General features: G+C 37.7%; 1 protein-coding gene across 6 annotated transcripts in view; it reads right to left on the reverse strand.

The window, feature by feature from the left end:
* FGF14 (fibroblast growth factor 14) overlaps positions 1–19,767 on the reverse strand; it is a 398,044-nt gene that overhangs the window by 160,369 nt on the left and 217,908 nt on the right. For 2 of the 6 annotated variants that reach the window (XM_057402115.1, XM_057402113.1), the window contains exon 2: positions 16,483–16,522. The exons of the other annotated variants lie outside the window; for them this stretch is intronic. Coding sequence is in view for 1 of the 2 variants with exons in the window: in XM_057402113.1 (XP_057258096.1) it covers positions 16,483–16,522 (40 nt within the window). In the remaining variant the exon portion in view is untranslated. The remainder of the gene's footprint in view (positions 1–16,482; positions 16,523–19,767) is intronic. 6 annotated transcript variants of the gene reach the window in all.

The following is a 19,767-nucleotide window of genomic DNA, read 5'->3' on the forward strand; positions in this document are numbered from 1 at the left end:
TTTGATTTAACAGATATAGGATTCAGCTTTGTAGAAAGAGTTAGTTGAAAGCATCCATAAATCACAGTCAGCTCCTTGCAGGAAAAGGTGCCTAAGGACAGCTGTCTGAAAATTGTGCATAAATGTGAACTTTCTGAGTCTTAATGATTGATCTGTGGGCTCTGTCCACATTACACCTCTTCCCACTTTGCACCATTTCTCACTGGATCAAAATCTTAAATTTTTAGGTGATGAACTTTCCATGTAAAAAGAATGAAACAAGTTTTTTCTATTTTCATCTAACATTCCACAACTGTGTCCCCAGTTGCTTCTGTAGCCTGATTGGCACCATGGGCACTGAACATCCGTAGCCTGGAAGACCACTGTGGAGAGAAAAGTTCCGAAAGAAAGGGAATCACAGAAACCCGGTACTGCAAGATCCTGATAGATTCAAATTTCACTGTCAAAGAGAAGTTATCACACCCCATTCACCTGCTCTGGCATTAGAAAAAATATCTGTACTCTACTGGATGTCACTTTGTGCCTGTGTACTAAACTAGGAGTCACAGTGTAAGTTTAAGTAGCCTATGATATGTTTGTCTGTATACCAAATCAAGGTGACCTGAGAATGAGAAAACTGTAGCTATGAGACATCCTACAGACCTATCCACTTGGTTTGGTGTTCGGATATAAAAGGTGACTATTTAAAAAATTGTTCCGAGTGATCTTAAAAACCAAACCAAAACAGAAACATCCAGACTAAATTGGTTATCATTCTTCCCAGATCTCCGGTTTGTTTCTGTAAAGTTTGCTAAATGAAATATGTTACTGAAAGGTGTGCTTATCATTCCTGTGAACTTCAGATAGAGTTTTTACCTGATGAGGTGGCAGAAGCGAGGAAAGAAGAAATAAGGAAACACCAAAAAAGCAGCTACACTGATATTGTTTCTCTCACCCCAGTTGCTTTCTGTTTTGATCTGTTGTGTTTGATTAATGGTTAAATTAAGGACAGTACTTGAAATTCAAGTGTGAATGAACTGCTTCATTAGTGTTTGCAGGTTCCTTTATAGAGTAGAAGTACACAACTGAGATTTGACATCAAGTAAACCATGTTTAAGGTACACTAAAACATCAGCGTTTCAAGTGTAATCTTGCAAACTAATACAAGTCAGGTGAAACACGTTATCTGTTTCTGGCTGTCAAAACAAGACACTTAGAGGGATAATTCTCTGGATTCAAAGAAAAAAATGTCACTTTTCCTGCTAAAGTTCTGCAATTGGCCCTAAGTTACAGGTGAGGGCACTATAAGCAAAAATACAACCTTGGGACAGGCTAAATGCAGAGACATTTGAAGTGAAATGTATTTAAAAGGTACAACAAAAAAATGTGCTAAATGATGTTTCAAATCACACAACAGTAACTCCCAAGCTAAAAAGCATTTTATTTTTGGTATATGAGCACCATTATTTAGAGAATAATTGAAGTTTTACCCTAGAAAATATATATTGCATACACATGCTTATAGACATTTGAGGAAAATTGCCTAAAAATAAAATTCATATAATCAAATAGGATTACATGCAAAAAGTTAAATCTGCTGCCTAGTGCACTTGAATCAGGGAACAGTCTGAGTTATAACTATATAGCAAGAGGAATGAAAATACTAGTTCAGATTTTTTCCTCTCTGATTATCGAACCCCACTTGATAATGTTGCAGGAGACCTGATATACTAAGGTAGCTCCAATTTTTCTAAGTAAATGCAACTTTAGATCATTTCTGTACTTGCTTTCAAACAGGTTTTTGACATAATAAAGTACATCATACACTCAGAATTATTTGAAATTTAAATAGTAGTTATTTCTTTTCTAAATTGTTCAATATTACTTAAAAATTAGAAATTAGTATGTCTTTTATCTTAATTTTATTTTACTAGTTTGAAAAGTATTTTGAAAGACAGCAACCTTGAGTTTTCCATAAAATACATTATTTCAGCTCAAGATAACTGACTTCAGTAAAAAAGGAAAAAAGCTGTGTATAGTCACTGGTGTAAATAAGATGATTTTAAAGAACATGCAGAACCAAACTAATTCTCTGATAGATGGTAATTTTTCTATTTAGTTGCCTCAGAACATAATTAAAAATCCCAGCAAAAACTGAACAAGGTCTTTATTTAAAGGTTTTGAACAGAGTTTGGCCCTGACTTCATAATAATTTTTTACAGTGTAAGATACAGAATAACTAAAATCTAATTCATTTTTCCAGAATGACAAATGGTAGGAAAAAAAATGCAGACTGTGTGTTCTGAAAACTGGTATTAGACCACTGAAGATGCTGGCTTGGTGCATGCAAGAGAGTGCAGTCTTATACTTGGATTCTTCTGAGTAAGCCTCTTAAAAAAACCCGAAGTAACAACCCTTCCAAGAATATGAAGGAAGGGAAAAGAAGAGGAAAAAAAAACAAAAACCACCAAAAAACCTACAGTCTCTGGGATTTTGAAACTCATAACACTTCCAACAGTTTGCAATCTTGATCTATTACTGCATTACACTAAGCAACTACATTAATGTAATCATAGAATCAGTTAGGTTAGAAAAGGTCTTTAAGATCAAGTCCAACCATTACCCCAGGACTGCCAAGACCACCACTAAAGCATGTCATTAAGGGCCTCATCTACATGGTTTTGAACACTTGGAGGGACAGTGATTCCACCACTGCCCTGGGAAGTCTGTTCCAGTCAATGCCTGACTACCCTTTTAGTGAAGAAGTTTTTCATAACATTCAGTCTAGCCCTCCCCTGCTACGGTTTGAGGCTGTTATTTCTTGTCCTGTCCCTCGTTACTTGGGAAAAGACACCAGACACTTTCATGAAACTATGTAAGTGGAAAATGCTGTACTGAGTAACATGCAGAGAAGACAAATGAAAATATTTGACTCAGTTACCAGAAGTCTGTTATCCTTCATGAAGCACTAGACACTAGGTCCAAAACCTAAGCTATTAAAATTTTCAACTAATCCACTGTCTGCAGGCTTGTTGACACCGGGCTACAAAATACCTAAATATTTGGATCTTGTCTCACATGTAAACCCATAGAATGCAAATATAAACAAAATCAGCTTGGCAAACAGAGGGATCCACGGTGGGACTCACTTCTGAAACCTGAGACTATTAGGATGATTTTTCCATTGATCTTTAAGTAGCCTAAACACAAAGGTTAAAGTCAAAATCTAGGAGCTCGAAGTCATCTAGTAGTAGGACCAAAACAATACACTTGGTGCAAAGTGTTTTGATCAATGCCTTCTTTATTCACAGCAGCACTAGGAGACCTGTCTAACGCCAGGACAGTCTCCAGGATCCTCAGACAAGAGAGAAAGTTGCCTGTAAAACGGATGGTGAGAAACCAGGAGCACGATGATGACAGAGTTGCTTACCCTCAGAACACTTCAAGAAAACTAATGATTGCCAAAAATCCCCTCAAAGGTCCAAAGCCTGCTTCCTCTCACCTAAAAGCAGACAGACTGCACATTTTTGAGAAAGGTGAAAGTCCTTTTTTATTAACCCATGTTCACTATCAGAGGCAATTCACCTTTAAAGTCCCACAACCCTACTGCAAGTACAATGCCTCAGAATCACCCCCAGTGGATTTGGGGCTCAGGTCTGCTCATGTGAACTTAAACTTTTTAAACTGCAGTTGACAGAGTTCAATCCAGCTCCTCTGAAGAGAAAACCTTAGGTGGATTTTGGGCCACTGGAAGAAGTGGATCTGGAAGAAGCTCTTCCAGCATGGGTCCTATATACTGAAGCTCTGGTGCAGGATGCGCTGCCATCCCACCTGCCTCTAGCCATGAGCTTGCTACCAGGTTTCCTCAACCTTTTGACAAGAAAATGCTTCCTGATACACACTGAAACAAAATATGAGCTATCTGGGGTAAGAAAAGTGCCCCTATAGAATTAAAGTCCCCTCAACGTTAGGTGAAAGTTGAGAAGAGCTTCTTTGGACTACAACTTGGACCTGTCTTTCAAGGAAGTGTTATTCCTAATGACATAGTTTTCTCTATGCATTGCTCCTCAGTGAATGAGAATGTACTTCTTTAACATTTTGAATGCAGAAGTACATATAATGAGCTTGATGACACAAGTATAAAACAATGTCACAAATCAGTCCAGCCAGGTAATTACCCCACATTTCATGTTTTGAGAGCAAATGAGCCCTAATTTCCTACTCAAATATTTTAAGTTAAACCTCTGACACTTAGCAAGATTTTGATGATGCTGTTAAAGGTTTGAACAGCTACAGTTACAGTGGGACTACAAAAATACCCTGAACAACAAAGCAATGCCATTTTTTTTTAATAATAAAAAGCAGGGACTAAAAATACAAAAAAAACACAAGCTGACACAGAAAGTTCAATATTTAACAAAAACTGTATTTTCTTTCACACTTGTTTTGCAATAGAAACATCTCAGTATGAATGTAGACATTTATCTGACTTACATTCCTCCTACAAAAATGAGGGTTTTTTAATAAAATCAAGTAATCTTCACTGAATCTTCCTTGCAAATGAAAATTAAACAGTGGTATTTATCAAACAAATGTTGGGAACAATTTCTGGTAGAACACAAATTAAAATCCACTGCCTAAATTAAAAATATCTATAAAAATTGTTTTAGTGGCACCTATTGGTATTATTTAGGAGTCTAAGTTCCCAGGAAAAAAAAAAAAAAAAAAGATTACTAATTACTATCTCACCTTCCCTCTCCCTCCACCTTTCTTGTTGCCACTAAAGGAGCCAAGAACCCCAAAGCTATTATTGATGCAAATGTCCTGCGTATCAAATACTTTTCTAAGGCCCTGAAATATATCCACATCTTCCAATCATTCACCTTCTGTTTTTTTTTACTCTGAAGTGTAAAAATGTGGTTTTTAAGTAATAATTTTAGAAAACGCATTTCAACTGTGGCAACTTGTGATGGCTGAAACTTCATTTTAATTGCGCATAGCACCAAAAAGAATGTCACAAGAATGTCACTTAAATCATGTGTACAACACGAAACAAAAAGTCATTTTCCATCAGATCAGAACTAGAGAAACTCCTTCCAAGTAGATTCACAAATAAGAAGTCCCAGTTGTTTGATATCAAGCTCTGTGATGGGGCATTTATTTTGTAAGGGACACAGAACACCAACAGTGGGGAAGTAGCATAAACACTTGAGGCTTTCCAGCAGTGCTCTGCTGATGTCAACTGCAACAAGAGGAGAACCTCCAGGCAGAAGAATGACTCTGCCTCAGCCAAGACACCATATATCTTTGGAGGTTATGAGCACACAAAATGAAGTAATTTGCCTAACAGATGACAGTGATTATGTCACAGATGCCTAAATACTTCAGGTGAGACATCTTTAAGGCTTCATGCAGGTGTGAGTCAGCAGCAATGTTTTCCTAATACTAGCACAGATTCACTACCATTGATCAAAACGAAAAATATCATTGTCATGTTCTAGCACCCATTTTCAAATCCTTCCTTATATTTTGTTTGGTTCAACCAGATTTACTTTATTAAATTTGTTTGTGTTTGCAAGCCTGCATGAAAAATAAAGCAGAATTAATTTGTTGTTTCTGACACTGAAGTAACCTACACATGTGTAAGAAAAGAATAGCTCTTTTAATAAACTAAAGCATTATATTGGTGAGCCTAAGTATGCATATCATAATAAACAAAGCATTTATGCAAATTAATATCTGGAAAAAATGTTTGATTTTTAGGCTAAAACCAGTGTGTGTTGGCACATTTCTACATAGAATCATAGAATAGTCAGGGTTGGAAAGGACCTTAAGATTATCTAGTTCCAACCCCCCTGCCATGGACAGGGACACCTCACACTAAACCATATCACCCAAGGCCTCATCCAACCTGGTCTTGAACACTGCCAGGGATGGAGCATTCACAACCTCCCTGGGCAACCTATTCCAGTGCCTCACCACCCTAACAGGAAAGAATTTCCTCCTTACATCCAATCTGAACTTCCCCTGTGTAAGTTTTAACCCGTTACCCCTTGTCCTATCACTACAGTTCCTATTGAAGAGTCCCTCTCCAGCATCCCTATAGATACTGGAAGGCTGCTATGAGGTCTCCACGCAGCCTTCTCTTCTCCAGCCTGAACAGCCCCAACTTTCTCAGCCTGTCTTCATACGGGAGGTGCTCCAGTCCCCTGATCATCCTCGTGGCCCTCCTCTGGACTTGTTCCAACAGTTCCATGTCCTTTTTATGCTGACGACACCAGATTATCTAAATGCATTTAGTAAATGGTGAAAGTAACAATGCAGCTTATCTGTCATAATTCTTAAGCATTTAAAATAGTTTTATTTTCCTTCATTCCTCTGGGTTTTTCTCTTGCCATAGCTGGAAATGCAATTTAAATCTTTGTCTATTTACGGAACCACAGAAAATTAGGTAATCATTATCATAATGAAGACAAATAAAAGAGTTAAGTAACAAAGGAATTAAAAGCAAAATTTTGGAAGGCCACATCCCAGATAATGAGAAGTAAAAAAGCTAGAATAGGTTTGTTTAACATTATTACACATTTGAAAGGTGTGTATGTGAGTGCACACTGCAGAGAGACCACAAATCTTTCCTTCAGGACAACAATGTGTTATGTTTATTATACGCTAACACAATTATAGTCAAATACCACATTCTGTCAACATATGATGCTGATAATTCTACACATGCAAAATGATTAGTAAAATTAATACATACAATTCTATAAAGAAGGCTAGAGGTTGCTTCTAAGACTACCTAATATAACAAATTAAATCAAATTGAATATTGACAGGCTCTTAATGGATTAAATTTATTACATTGAAAGAAAAAGAATGAGACACATCCAAGAAGACATGAAAAATTTTTGGGTGGACTGAGTATAAAGCTTCACTCCAATATTCTTTGGTGATTTTATACTGAAATTTACATTCCCACTTTAAGATGATGCTGTTCTTAAGAAGTGATGTCAGTTTTAGAATACGCCTGAAGAACAGAATGAAGCATGATGGTAAAACAATTTATGAAATGATGCATAAATAGCCTGAACAGTTTCCTCTGGGACTTGAAAAAAACATACTGGCTTCTATCCAGACATCAAAATGTAATTAAGTATGATTTGTTATGTATATTCATGGATTATTCACATCTGAATACTTTGCTTGCTCGAACTGCATTAGTGTATTTGGCCCCAATCTAGAAAATATTTTAAGTGAAAAATCAAATTAGAGTACCTTTTCCTGGAGGAAATCAGCTTCTGTCTCCCTTTCTACAGATCCAGAGCAATTAGTGGTTTAAGACATTGGATTAGTGTTAGACCATTAATCTAAATATTTAAAATAGTGGCAGATGGTGTCAATACAACACACAGTGTGATCCTGCAGGAAGGAGAGCCCAGCTATGGGAGCAACAACGGTGTTCCATATGTTCAGGTTGGTGCTGAACACTTTAAAAAGAAAATTATTTGGTCCCAAGAGCAGCAGAATTGCCAGAACTCCTACATGAACCAGGAAGTTGTCAAACAAGTTCAAGAGCCACCCAGTGCCAAACCTGTACATTTTGAGGCATTTTTCAGGGCACTGTTTTCAAATACACAGAAAAATGGCTCCACTGAGCCAAGAGAAGCTGCATTAGTCTCTCATTTATAAAGATGAGAAATCTCTCACCTTGAAACTCCTGCCAGATTGTCCTTAACCTTTTCTGCGTTGATTTAGTAAGTCAAAATTCTTGTTTAAAGAAGTGGTATCTGACGATTACTTCTAGCAAAAGAAGAATAAGAGAAGCATTCTCCGACTTCCCTTTTCCCCACTCTATGTAAATATCCTGGTTTGTAAATGTTCTGCAGATTTCAGTATGGGTCAAACAACTTTTACAAGCCATGAAGTAAAATCATAACCTCCACAGCTCACCTCTCCAACAGCAAAGGTGTTATCTTTTGTTGCATGGCTAACAAACACATTCCTACTGCTTCTTTTATTTAAAAAAACTACTTTCATTAAAATAGGTTTGCTTTAGCATTCCTATCTGCCACAAACTCTTCCCGCTTGTAAGGCTTCATTTGGCTCACTTTATCATAGAATCATAGAATCATAGAATCAACTAGTTTGGAAAAGACATTTAAGATCATCAAGGCCAACCTTTACTCCAGGACTGCCACATCCACCACTAAACCATGTATATTACTGAGGGCCTCACCTACATGTCTTTTTAAATACCTCCAGGGACGCTGATTCCCCCACTTTCCTGGGAAGCCTGTTCCAATACCTTATTACCCTTTCAATGAAGAAATGTTTCTTATTATACAATCTAAACCTCCCCTCACTCAGCCTGAGGCTGTTACCTCCTGTCCTATTGCTTGTTACTTCGGAGAAGAGGCTGACCTGCACCTCACTACGACCTCCTTTCAGGTACGTGTAGAGAGCAATAAAGTCCCCCCTGAGCCTTCTCTTCTCCAGACTGAACAACTCCAGTTTCCTCAGCCATTCCTCATCACACTTGCGCTCCAGACCCTTCACCAGCTTTGCTGCCCTTCTTTGGACCTGCTCCAGCACCTAAATATTACTCTTGTGAAGAACCCAGAACTGAACACACTACTCATGGTGCATACTCACAAATGCCAAGTACAGGGGAGCAATCACTTCCACAGTGCTGGTGGCCACACTATTTCTGACACAAGCCATAATGCTGTTGGCCTTCTTGGCTGCCAGGGCACAAGCTGGCTCATGTTCAGCAGCCATCAATCAGCACCCCCAGGTCCTTTTCCACTGAGCAGTTTTCCAGCCTCTCTTCCACAAGCCTGTATCGTTGCATGGGGCTATTGTGACCCAAGTGCAGGACCTGTCACTTTGCCTTGTTGAATCTTGTACCGCTGGCCACAGCCATCGGTCCAGCCTGTCCAGATCCCTCTGCAGAGCCTTCCTATCCTTCAGCAGATCAACACACGCACCCAACATGTTGTCATCCATAAATTTACTGAGGGTTCACTCAATGGCCTCGTCCACATTACCAGTGAAGACATTAAACAACACTGACGCTAACACTGAGCCCCGAGGGACACCATTAGTGACTGGTCGCCAACTAGATGTAATGCCATTTACCACCACTCTTTGGGCTTGGCCATCCAGCCAGTTTCCAAGCCAGTGAAGAATCCACCTATCCAGGCCATGAGAAGTCAATTTCTCCAGGAGGGTGCTGTGGGAGACAGTGGCAAATGCTTTACATAAGTCCAAATAGACAACTTCCTTTCCCACATCCACCAGGTGGGTTACCATATCGTAGGAGACTCGGTTGGTCAAGCAGGACCTGCCTTTCATGAACCCATGCTGACTGGGCCTGATTCCCTCTTTTTCCTGCACATGCTTTATGATCTTGGTTAGGACCATCTGCCCCATGACCTTCCCCAGCACTGAGCTCAGGCTGACAGGCCTGTAGTTTCCAGGCTCTTCCTTCCTGCCCTTTTTGTAGAGAAGTGTCATGTTGGCCAACCTCCAATCCCAGGGACTTGCCCACTAGACCAGGACTGCTGATAGATAATGGAGAGTGGCTTAGTAAGCTCCTCTGCCAGCTCCTTCAGCACTCTGGGGTGTGACCCATCTGGCCCCATAGACTTGTATATTTCTAAGTGAAGCAGGACCATTTCTTCCTGAATGGCAGAAATTTTCTTCATTTATGTTGACTAAAACCAGATTGAAGACCCTTTAATTTCCATGACATTTCCATGAAACTCCCTCTGTGTTTTAACTAAAACAGTGGGAGCCCAGTCACTGGCTGAGGACACGCAGGAACAGTTACACTGGCACCAACATTAATTTTGTCATTTGTCATACCACGCTATAAATGCATAAAGGGTATTTACAAATCCTCTGGACTATTATGCTCTGTTCAGTTATACAGATATGCTGGAAGAATGGAGAAAGGAAAGGGAGTAAGTTCCAGGATTTGCTCAAGAATAAAAATAAATACAGCTGATAAGGGTATTAGGTAAAAGAAATACACCTAATCATCAAGAAAGGCTTGTAACGAAGTTTTAAGCAGAATGTAAGAAAACCGCATCCATTTCAAAATGGAAATATAATCCGAAATTATTTTTTTGCCATTCAGATATCTAAACAATACAGTCTAATTTTATTTATTTATTTGAAATGCATAGCATCCTGTAACTATGGTAACAATTTGCCTTGCTGAGTGCATCTTTGTTAATATCCCCTTGCTGTAGTAATGTTTCCATCACCATCTGGCAGTGACAATTTTCTTGCTTGAGTGAAAATTCCTCCAAAGTATAAAAATCAGGCCGTTTATTTTTAGAGTTCTGACTACACCAACTCCCATTGACTTGAAGAATCCCAGCTAGAACCTCTGTAAATTCAGCGACTTGATTTTGATATCTTAATGAAGGGGATAAGCAGAAGTATAAACATTTGAGTCACAAACTTAAACAATTGTTGCTTTTGATAGAATCACAGAATGGTTTGGATTGGAAGAAAACTGAAAGATCATCGTTTCAACCACCCTGCCACGGGCAGGAAGACCTTTGCTCAAAGCTCCACCTAAGCCAGCCTTGAACACTTCCAGGTCTGGGATATCCACAGCTGTTCTGTTGTCTCACCACCCTTACCGTGAAAGCCTGTTTCCTAATATCTAACCTAAGTCATACCCTCTGCTACCTCTCCCACAGAGAGCCTGACGCAGGGCAGTATGTGTGCTCCTGGTCAGTGCTGTCCAGATCTATCATGAACGCTACCAGTCTTCAGAGGAAGAGGGGACTCATGAGGGGACTGAGAAGAAGAAATAACCTAGCATCCACAACCCTGTGAAGCAATTCCTTGAATGACCTCTCTGCTTGAAGGATAAGTATAAGCAGCGCTCCTATAAGGGTAGGACTGATGGCACAAGAAACACTTGGCAATCCTAACATGACACCAGTGGTTTGACCACTGGCCAGAAGAGCAGATTAATGGCTTGCTACTGTGTAATATCCCACTTCACCAACAATACCTGTATGAGCATTGTCGCATAGCAAAGCACCGACAGCCGCATTTGCAGGTTCTCAAAGCCTTGAAATAGGTAGTCAAGCTTTTACACTGCAGGAAACCTGGAAGGACTCCTGCCATGGAAGTGCTTTATTTGATAGGGAAGGTTTATTTTTCAAACCTTTTCAAGGAATGATGTTTTAAAAACCCATACTCCTTTGCTTCACAGAAAATCAGTGGTATTAGCAGATGGCAAAACAAACTCTGTTATTAATAAGACAGGTTCCAAGAATATTTCATGAAGACTGGGAAACCTTCAGTTTCCATGGTAAATCACTTGACTCTAATACACTTAATAAGCATGTTTAACATTTCATACTCGGTGGATCAAATGGAAATAATGTAATCATAGTTATTAGGTCAAACATATAAGCTAAGAACACAGAAGAATAACAAAATAACAAGTATGTATTGAAAATTAGCCAGGTTGGATGGAAATAGAAGGAAAAGTCCTTTCAATAATGGACTCCTATCCTGTCTACATTTTGGCATTTCAGTAACTCTTCTAAATTCTGCTCTAAAGCAGAAAACAGTATAATTGCATCACAAGTATAAAATAAGAATTATTTTTCAGTTAGAAATAATATAAGTGCTACTAAACGTTAAATTAAACTCTTTTGGCCATGGTTCTATTTTGCATATCTGGTTATTATAAGTCAATTTATTCATAAGTTATTTATGTATGAGACCTTTTTTTGTTTTCAAAATCGCATAAAACCAGCCTAATAACCCCTCTGGTTTTAGGGCGAATACAGGTAACCACCAAATCGATGATAGAGCTTAGGATAAATTTTATACGTATTTATATATGTCTTTGGTGCACATAAAGAGTGTAGATCAGATATAAACGAGACCACTTGTTCTGCAGATCACTCATCCAAGCATGTGCCACTGTTGAATTTTCCCCTTCACAGGTCCAGAGCATAAGACTAGAGATTGATGTTCTCTGTGCAGCAAACATACAGACTGGCTCCTTTATATCCAGAAATTTGCTTTCTATGTGTGTTCATATATGGACAAATATCTTCCTCAGAGTGTTTTTCTTATTGATGGAAGAAATGTATTGATGGTCACAATGCAAGAGCTGAGAGACTGCAATAACTTTCATTTCTAGGGCAATTCTGTAGGGTTTGAATGTTTTGTAGAACAGATTTGTTTTAAACAGAGCATATTTAACATGAACGCTTGAGAAAGAATCTGAAAAAAATACCTCAAATACTGAGAGCAGTTTCAAATAAGTCATATTTCTCAGTGAGAACACCTTAAGGTATCTTAGAGAAATATTAAATATCTGGTTATCTTTGATGATTCAACATCTCTCAGACTTGGGGTACCAATACACCTCCCAAACAGCAATTTTGCAAAATCTGATTATTTTTATTACTGCAAGCTTCCCCTCCTTCACAATGGACTATTTGTTATTTCTTTTATGCTTACTGAATAAATATGCTACAAATTTATTAAGTACGAATTGGGATTTTTTTTTTTTAATGAAAGGACTGAGGAGAATATTCTCTATTGAATGCCTAGTTTTATTTTCTTAAAGCATGTTAGCATTTGTAAGAAAACTTTCAAAAGTTTAGATAGTCTCTAAGGAAGACCATTATCAATTTCCTGACCAGAAAATACAGTGAGAGCATAGAGTTCCTTAGGCAAATGGCTAAAGCTCAATGTTTTTATTTTCTTCTTTATATGATAAAAAAAAAACCAACAAAAACTTTTATTGAGATCAAAATCCCCTCTTTGTGTTATAAAATGTTATAAAGTGCATAGTTCTTTTCACTAGGAAGAGAGTGATCTGTTAAAAAGAGAAACATTGCTTCTTCAAGTATCCTTGATAGAGAAAATTTAAGGTACCTATTTACAATGCAGAAGAAATTCTTAAAAAGTCACACAAACAAATCCAGAAGAACTGTCAGAGCTACAGATTTCTTGACCTGAGATGTAAAAGTAAGAATATACCACACCCCAGCCATGAGCATGGTGGTAAGACAGGTATCTAACTTAGGTGGCTGGGAAAGATCAGCTGGTTGTTGCCAGTCTCTCCTGAGCCCAAGTAGATAGCCCATAGTCATTGCCCATATGTTAGCGAGGCTATTGAAAAATGGGCTGAATCTACACCCTGCTTGTCACTCATTTCCAGTGATGCTGTAAATATCAGACACAGATTTACAAAAGTCAGCAGTACTGTAACATGAAAGAAGCAATGGCGTGAATATATGTTTTTTGGTTTGGTGTTTTGTTGTTTTGTTTTTTTTTTGAGTACCATTAGAGTGGAATTTATTTAGTAAATTGAAAGAACCATAGAATGATTGGGGTTTCATTGCAAGGCACTACAGGTTTGCCTCACCTCAGCCTCAGGAATGATACTATTTTGGTAATTCTCCTTAGTAGATGCCTAAGAAGGCTGCTGCTTGTCTTTGGCTGATGTCTATTTTGTTTGGACATCAAGCCCATGACTAGCAATTTTCTCCAGTACCTCCAGAATCCCATCTCATTGTTTAACAAGAGAAATCTCCTATCCTACAATTACTAATGAGAATTATACATAGCTCAAAACAGGCAGAAAAAAACAATTGACAAGAATATTTATAAACTTGTTGTAATAATCATAGGCTAAAAGACCAAAGCCACAGGACACCAGAAATTATCTTGAAGGCAAAAATCATTATATTCATGGTAAAATAAACATAATGTATTTGGCATAAAACAAGAAAATTATAAGGTATGGAAAAAAAAAAAAGCCAGTCGAAAGTGTATCTCAGCAACAAAATAAACAAGTATGAACACTGGACTATAATTAATCTGATTTGTTATACCTGAATAGCAGATTTCAGCTACAGAAGCAATTCAAGCCATGCCCTCTTTCTAATGTGCATTGTAAAAATTCAGTATGAAGAAGAACCAGAACACTATTTTTAAAAATATATGAAACTTTGTGCTCTAAGGATCCATTCTTAAAATCTACCCTTCAGTATTTTTAAGTAAATGTTGCTTTTCATTATTTATAACAAGGAAATTTCAGAAATCTAGCAAAAGGCAGAAATTACACCACACACCTGCTACTTAAGTATCTACTTATGTCCATAGGAAAGCTTTACTTAAAAAGGTTTGTTGTATTCTTAGCAAATTGCTATATCTACTTCATCACATTAGGAGGGTTGTTGCAAATTTTGTTTGCAGGTAACACAGAAAATACAAGACTGACATGCTGCAACATATCTTTTACATTTACAATTTAGCCAAAACAGACGCTGGGTGTTTGTGCTAATCAGGATTTCTAGGTGCTGCAGTGATAATGAGGATTCTCTGGGAGTCCAAAGGTACCACTATTCCTCTCCACTCCAACTGGTAAAAGGAGTCAGTATTCCACACTCATTCCCATTAAGATATCTTTCAACCACAGTACTGAGACAGAGATAGTATGTACCGGTATAGCCCACGGGTGATGGTCACTCTACTGTAGGCCAAGAACAACTCTTGAAATTGAAATGGACAACCTTCTAGGCTGCATAGGGAGAAGGCAGCCGTCATATCCATAGGTTTTGTGGTGGTTATGTAGGCAAATCACGAGCACGTTGAAATAAAAAGGAAAAAAAAGAACCCCCAGCTCAAGCAAAACTTAATCCCTCTGAAACTTTTAAAGTGTCATTTTTCTTGACATCTTAGTAGCCCATGCACATTTTGTCAGATATGTCTACGCAATAAATTTATCATGAAATTTAATAGCAATGTTATGAATGCCAGAATAAAAACAATTAACTTTTCTTTTCAAAATGCCAACAGTATAAAACTGCTACATCTTAGTTAGTTCTCTATCATCATACTTCATATTTTTCACAACATGCAGTCATTATTTAAAGAAAATGTACTCTGGGGACTCACTTTACAGCATGATGGAGTAGTTTTGATCCATGTTGACAATGTGAATTTAGGTTTTAGCCTAGTCTGAACTTCCTTTTAAGTGGGCCAAGCATAGATCATCCAAAACCCCTTTGTTTTTATTTTCACAGTAGAAAGAGAAGAATTATCCTGACCATAGCCGTTGTGTCCATAAAAACATATCGTATGTTAATGAGAATCAAACAGATAAAATTTATTCTATCTTTTCCATTTACTTTCTTGACACAGAATCTCTGCAGATCAGTTAATGTAAAGGTTCTAATCCCTCATCCACTCTTACCAAAAGGAGTGCATATTAGCAATTCTGTTAAGGATTTAATGGGTTTTGTTCTTGTTTTCAACTGAAATGAAAAAGCTTTCCGATCATCATGGCAGATACAAATATTTTATAATTACTACAGCTATTCAGAACTTGAAAATATGAGTTTTTCTTTTGCTGTAGATGTACTATGCTGATATTAGGGGTGTCATAGAAACTAGGAATGATTCACTGGGCAGACGTGTTCCCTCTCATAGCGAAAAAACAACCCAGAGCAACACTAAGAAAATTTGGTCTCATGAAGATGGTATCATCTTCATTTAAACAAATTTTTGACACATCATTTGATTTTTTCTATTCCTCTTGATAACTGAATTCAATAAAGCATTTTCTCATAACCTTTGTACTGCAGCTATGATGCTTTATATATCTACCTGATAAACACTGCCAACTTGTACCATTTTTAACAAGAGTGCTGAAGTGTGAGCCTTATGACAGAAAAAAAAACAAAACAAACAAACCCAAACCAAATGACATCTTTTGAATAACTATTGTGCTTTTGAGTGAAATGTTCAAACACTACACAACACGGTACTTTTTGAAGTGCTGTCCTACCCTTAGAAATAATATAACTCCCCTGCCTAACAGCAATCTTCCCCTACATTTTATGAGGAAAAATCCTTCTAACCTCCAGAAAATCTGTTTTATGCACTGCTGAGTACCATCTCCCTCTGCCATTCAAGCTAATTAAGATTCTGCAACTAGAATTTAAGTTTACAGTACTTTGATGAAACTTGACCCAGAAAATGAGGCAGCTCGCTATCAGCTCTATAGTATTAGCTTTTCAAAAAGATAGTGCACTCTATGCATGTAGTTAATTTTATTTTAAATAGGAAGATGATTACCCTTTCCCCATCACAGCTGTTTTCTCCAAAATCCCACATACAATAGCCTGTTAAATATTTTAAAAGATAGTGGATGACCAGAGGACTTCAAATGGTGCAATGGTATATAGGACCTGCTCAGTTTAAGTTCAGTCACACTGTGACCAAGAGCGAGCACAATATGACCCACTGCCTATATGCCTTAGGTGATATTTAATTTTTATCTTTTCTTCAAGTGGTTAAGGCAACTAACTAACAAAAATTGTGAAGATGTGTTTTTATAAAAAGCAGGAAATACCAGTACAAGGCACCATCATGTGACTGAGCAAATTCTGTGTTAAGAGTGGTAAGTAGGGAGAGACAAAGGAGAAAGGGAAAATTACATACCACTATTTGTGTTTGTTGTAGTCCTCCCTCTTCTTCCACCCTACAAAACAAGATCCCATACAGCAAGTGTTATCTACCTACTAGGAAGCAGGAGGTAAAAAGACTGTCAATCACAGGGGTATTACATACAGTGAACTTCCACCCTTTCTCCCCGTTATAGTAATTTAAAAAAAAATAGGAAAAAAATTGTAGAATTTGGAAATATAATATTGTGGAGAAAGTCAATATATGAGAAAGGGGGAAAGAGGGAGGAAGATAAGATGGCAGAAAACAAGACTATGACAAACACAATTACTAATGTGCATATATATGTGATTTTACAGTTTTGTATTTCCTGTCTCCTCCCATCCCTAAAAAGCAAGATTCCATACAACAAGCAGAAGTGGTATGAAATGAAATTGGAAGATAAGCTCCTCTTAACTGCTTGCATTAGGAACTCTTCAATCAAAATCATCCAGATTAAGTCTTGTTGATAACAATAGTGGCAAGAACTGCATCAAGGATCAAATCTCAACTTTGTATGTATCAGATGTTGCAGCCTCAGTCCCTTGGTCCAGAAGATTAAAATGTGTCCAATACACTGAACAGGGAGACATCTAAGGTTTTTCTGTGCCCGGTGGAGTATCTTCACAGCACTAAGCAACGCCTATTTCAAGTATTACTAAAATCTTCCTTTCTCACAGAATAAAACTGACCTCCTCTTCACGTGAGTGTGGTCTCAGTCAGGGAAGATGCAAGTACCTCTGATGTTTCTTAAGAAAACCAAGATGTATAGCAATTCATACATATTGCTGAAAACTGATGGAAAGAAACACAAACTACAAAAAAACCTTAATCTGGAAGCAGTTGGTTCAGAGAAACTACTGACTGCAACAGGTGCTTGTGTAGAAGCAAATGAGAGGGCTCAGAGACTCACTGAATTTTTAATATCCAGGTTTTGAAACACAGACTACCCTCTCTACTGTCTCGCAAATGTGTCTTGAACACATTAGGTGCAAAAACTTCTGGGTCACTAAGAAGTGGTTTTTGATGACCTTACTGGAAAGGGAAATTAGCAGTCAATAGCTTCAGAGATCACTTGGTAACAAAAGGATTCTAAAATAAGAGAACTCAACAGGGGTAAAAACACTTCAATGCTTAAAAACGTAAAGAGAAATTGATGTAGTGATAAGACAACTGATGGAATTACTACTGAACAGTGAGGTAGATGGGTCAAAGCTGGATGTAGGTAAGTTCAAGAAAAAGAATATCTGCTGAAATGCATACCTTACTGCAGCAGGTTATGTCACTGTTTCTACACTTGTTTGAATCTCTAAGTGTAAGTAGGCAACTAGGCCAAAAGGGGATGAGAGGGGGAATTAGATACTCCTGCATCAACTGGTCAAATGTTACAACAAGACAAGCTTTAGAAATGCAGTTTCCTGACACCATAAACATGGCTCTTGTAACTGCTAGTTCTGGATTATAAAAGACTATTAAAAAGCTGTTCTTGAGAAAAGATAAATCACTTCTCTACATCAGTTCTCACAAGAGCTGCAGTTCATTCACTAAACTATAGTAACTGGAATGTAATTAAGCTGTACGTTTTGAAATAATTATTACAGTATTGAGAAGCTTGCAAACTTTAGAGTTATTTTAAAAAAAATCTTTAAAAAAAATTATTTACACCATACGCAAAGGTTTGAACATACGGCGGTTAAAATCTTTCAACTCCTTTTGAGCTCTCCTTTGGAACAATATAATTACATCACAGGGATTGGACAGAGCAAGAGCAAACAACAGTATGATAGATGAACCAAAATCCAAGACTGAAAATAAATATTCATTTTCTATAGGCCTTTTTTTCTTGTTTCCAAAGTAAAACCCAACAGAGTAAAATTTGAAGAAAGGTTGAAGATCAAATAGCCCAAAATAAACTTGGAGTAAGAAAAACCGTGGGAAAATAGAAATGTTCTGTCAGTCCCAGGGAACAGAGCAATTAAAATAGATTGAAAGCAAAATAAATTATGTTTGCCTTGCTGTAGCTACAAAATACTTTATAACCTTCTATTTTCAGGTAGCAGAGAGAAGACATATGCTGATGACAACCAAGAAAGCTGAAAAGCCACAGGACAAAGACAGCAGACTATCAGATGGCCCACTGGGTTAGGGAGTACAAGGCAAATGGGATCCCATAACTGCTGCATACAGGCAAGTGATACAGCTACTATGATACCCATGATACCCAGTAACCTCTGGCTTCCTAACTGTGCCATTCATGGCTGGGTTATGTGAACCAGAGCTTTCAAGCGGGCTTTAAGTCAACATCTTGCTACAGATGCAGAGGATATACCACCTCTGCTGTTGTACCTACAGAAATGTATTCCAGAGGAAAAAGGATCACAGGTAGAAATTCTGACAAGGAGTATAACCAGGATCTTATGCACAGGGCCATGTTTCCAGCTTTTTGGATGTGGAACCTGTTTTGACCCTACAGCACCCTTGATCTCCAGTCAAGTCTTGCTTACACGCATCAGCCACTGAAGATAGAGAACAGCGAAATCAGATTTCCCATACCAGTTCAAACTCCCTCCCTTCATCCACTTTTTATTCAGTGGGAATATCATAGTAGACCTAGCAGTCAGATTACATCATCGTTAAATGCAGTTTGCTGTCAGATGCATGGTGCCTGCCCAGATTAATTGGAGTAAATCCTGAACAGTGTTACATAGTCCAGAATGCCAAAGGAGGCCCAAATCTCACTGCACTGTGCTAATAACATGAGCATAATGCTCTTAAGACCATATACTCTGCACTCAGTCAACTTCAGTCCAAATAACATATATGATTTTCTCACCAAAAACACATTAATGGCTGTGAAACCCACAGAAAGCACATTAAGAGATGACATTCACTCATGGTGCCTGGAAGATCCCGTAGAATATAAATTTTGCCAAAAAATTATATTCATTCCTACAGTACAAAATTTATTCTTTGGCAAAAATCACCAAAGCACTGATTGCAGTTAAACATATTTTTACTGACATGAAATATTTTATCATTCTTCCTCCTACAGAAAAAATGTTTTATCCCAACAATCTCTACTGAAGCTGCAGAAGCTTTATGGGTAGCGGTGATTTACTCACACAAAAGATATAACATGTTGGAAATGCCTGTTGAAACACTGTACTCATTCAAAGTCTGAATTGGCCAGGTTTTCTTGGCGGTAAATGTCATATCCTGAAGGTTCTTGCAAATTAATCTCAAAATCACTAGAAAGATTTTTATTTTCTTTTTTCCCTCAGA

Source organism: Pezoporus wallicus, unplaced genomic scaffold (assembly GCF_028554395.1).
Source record: "Pezoporus wallicus isolate ANWC-B61680 ecotype Strahan unplaced genomic scaffold, APGP_CSIRO_Pwel_v1 contig_6520, whole genome shotgun sequence".
Taxonomy (NCBI): Eukaryota; Metazoa; Chordata; class Aves; order Psittaciformes; family Psittacidae; genus Pezoporus; species Pezoporus wallicus.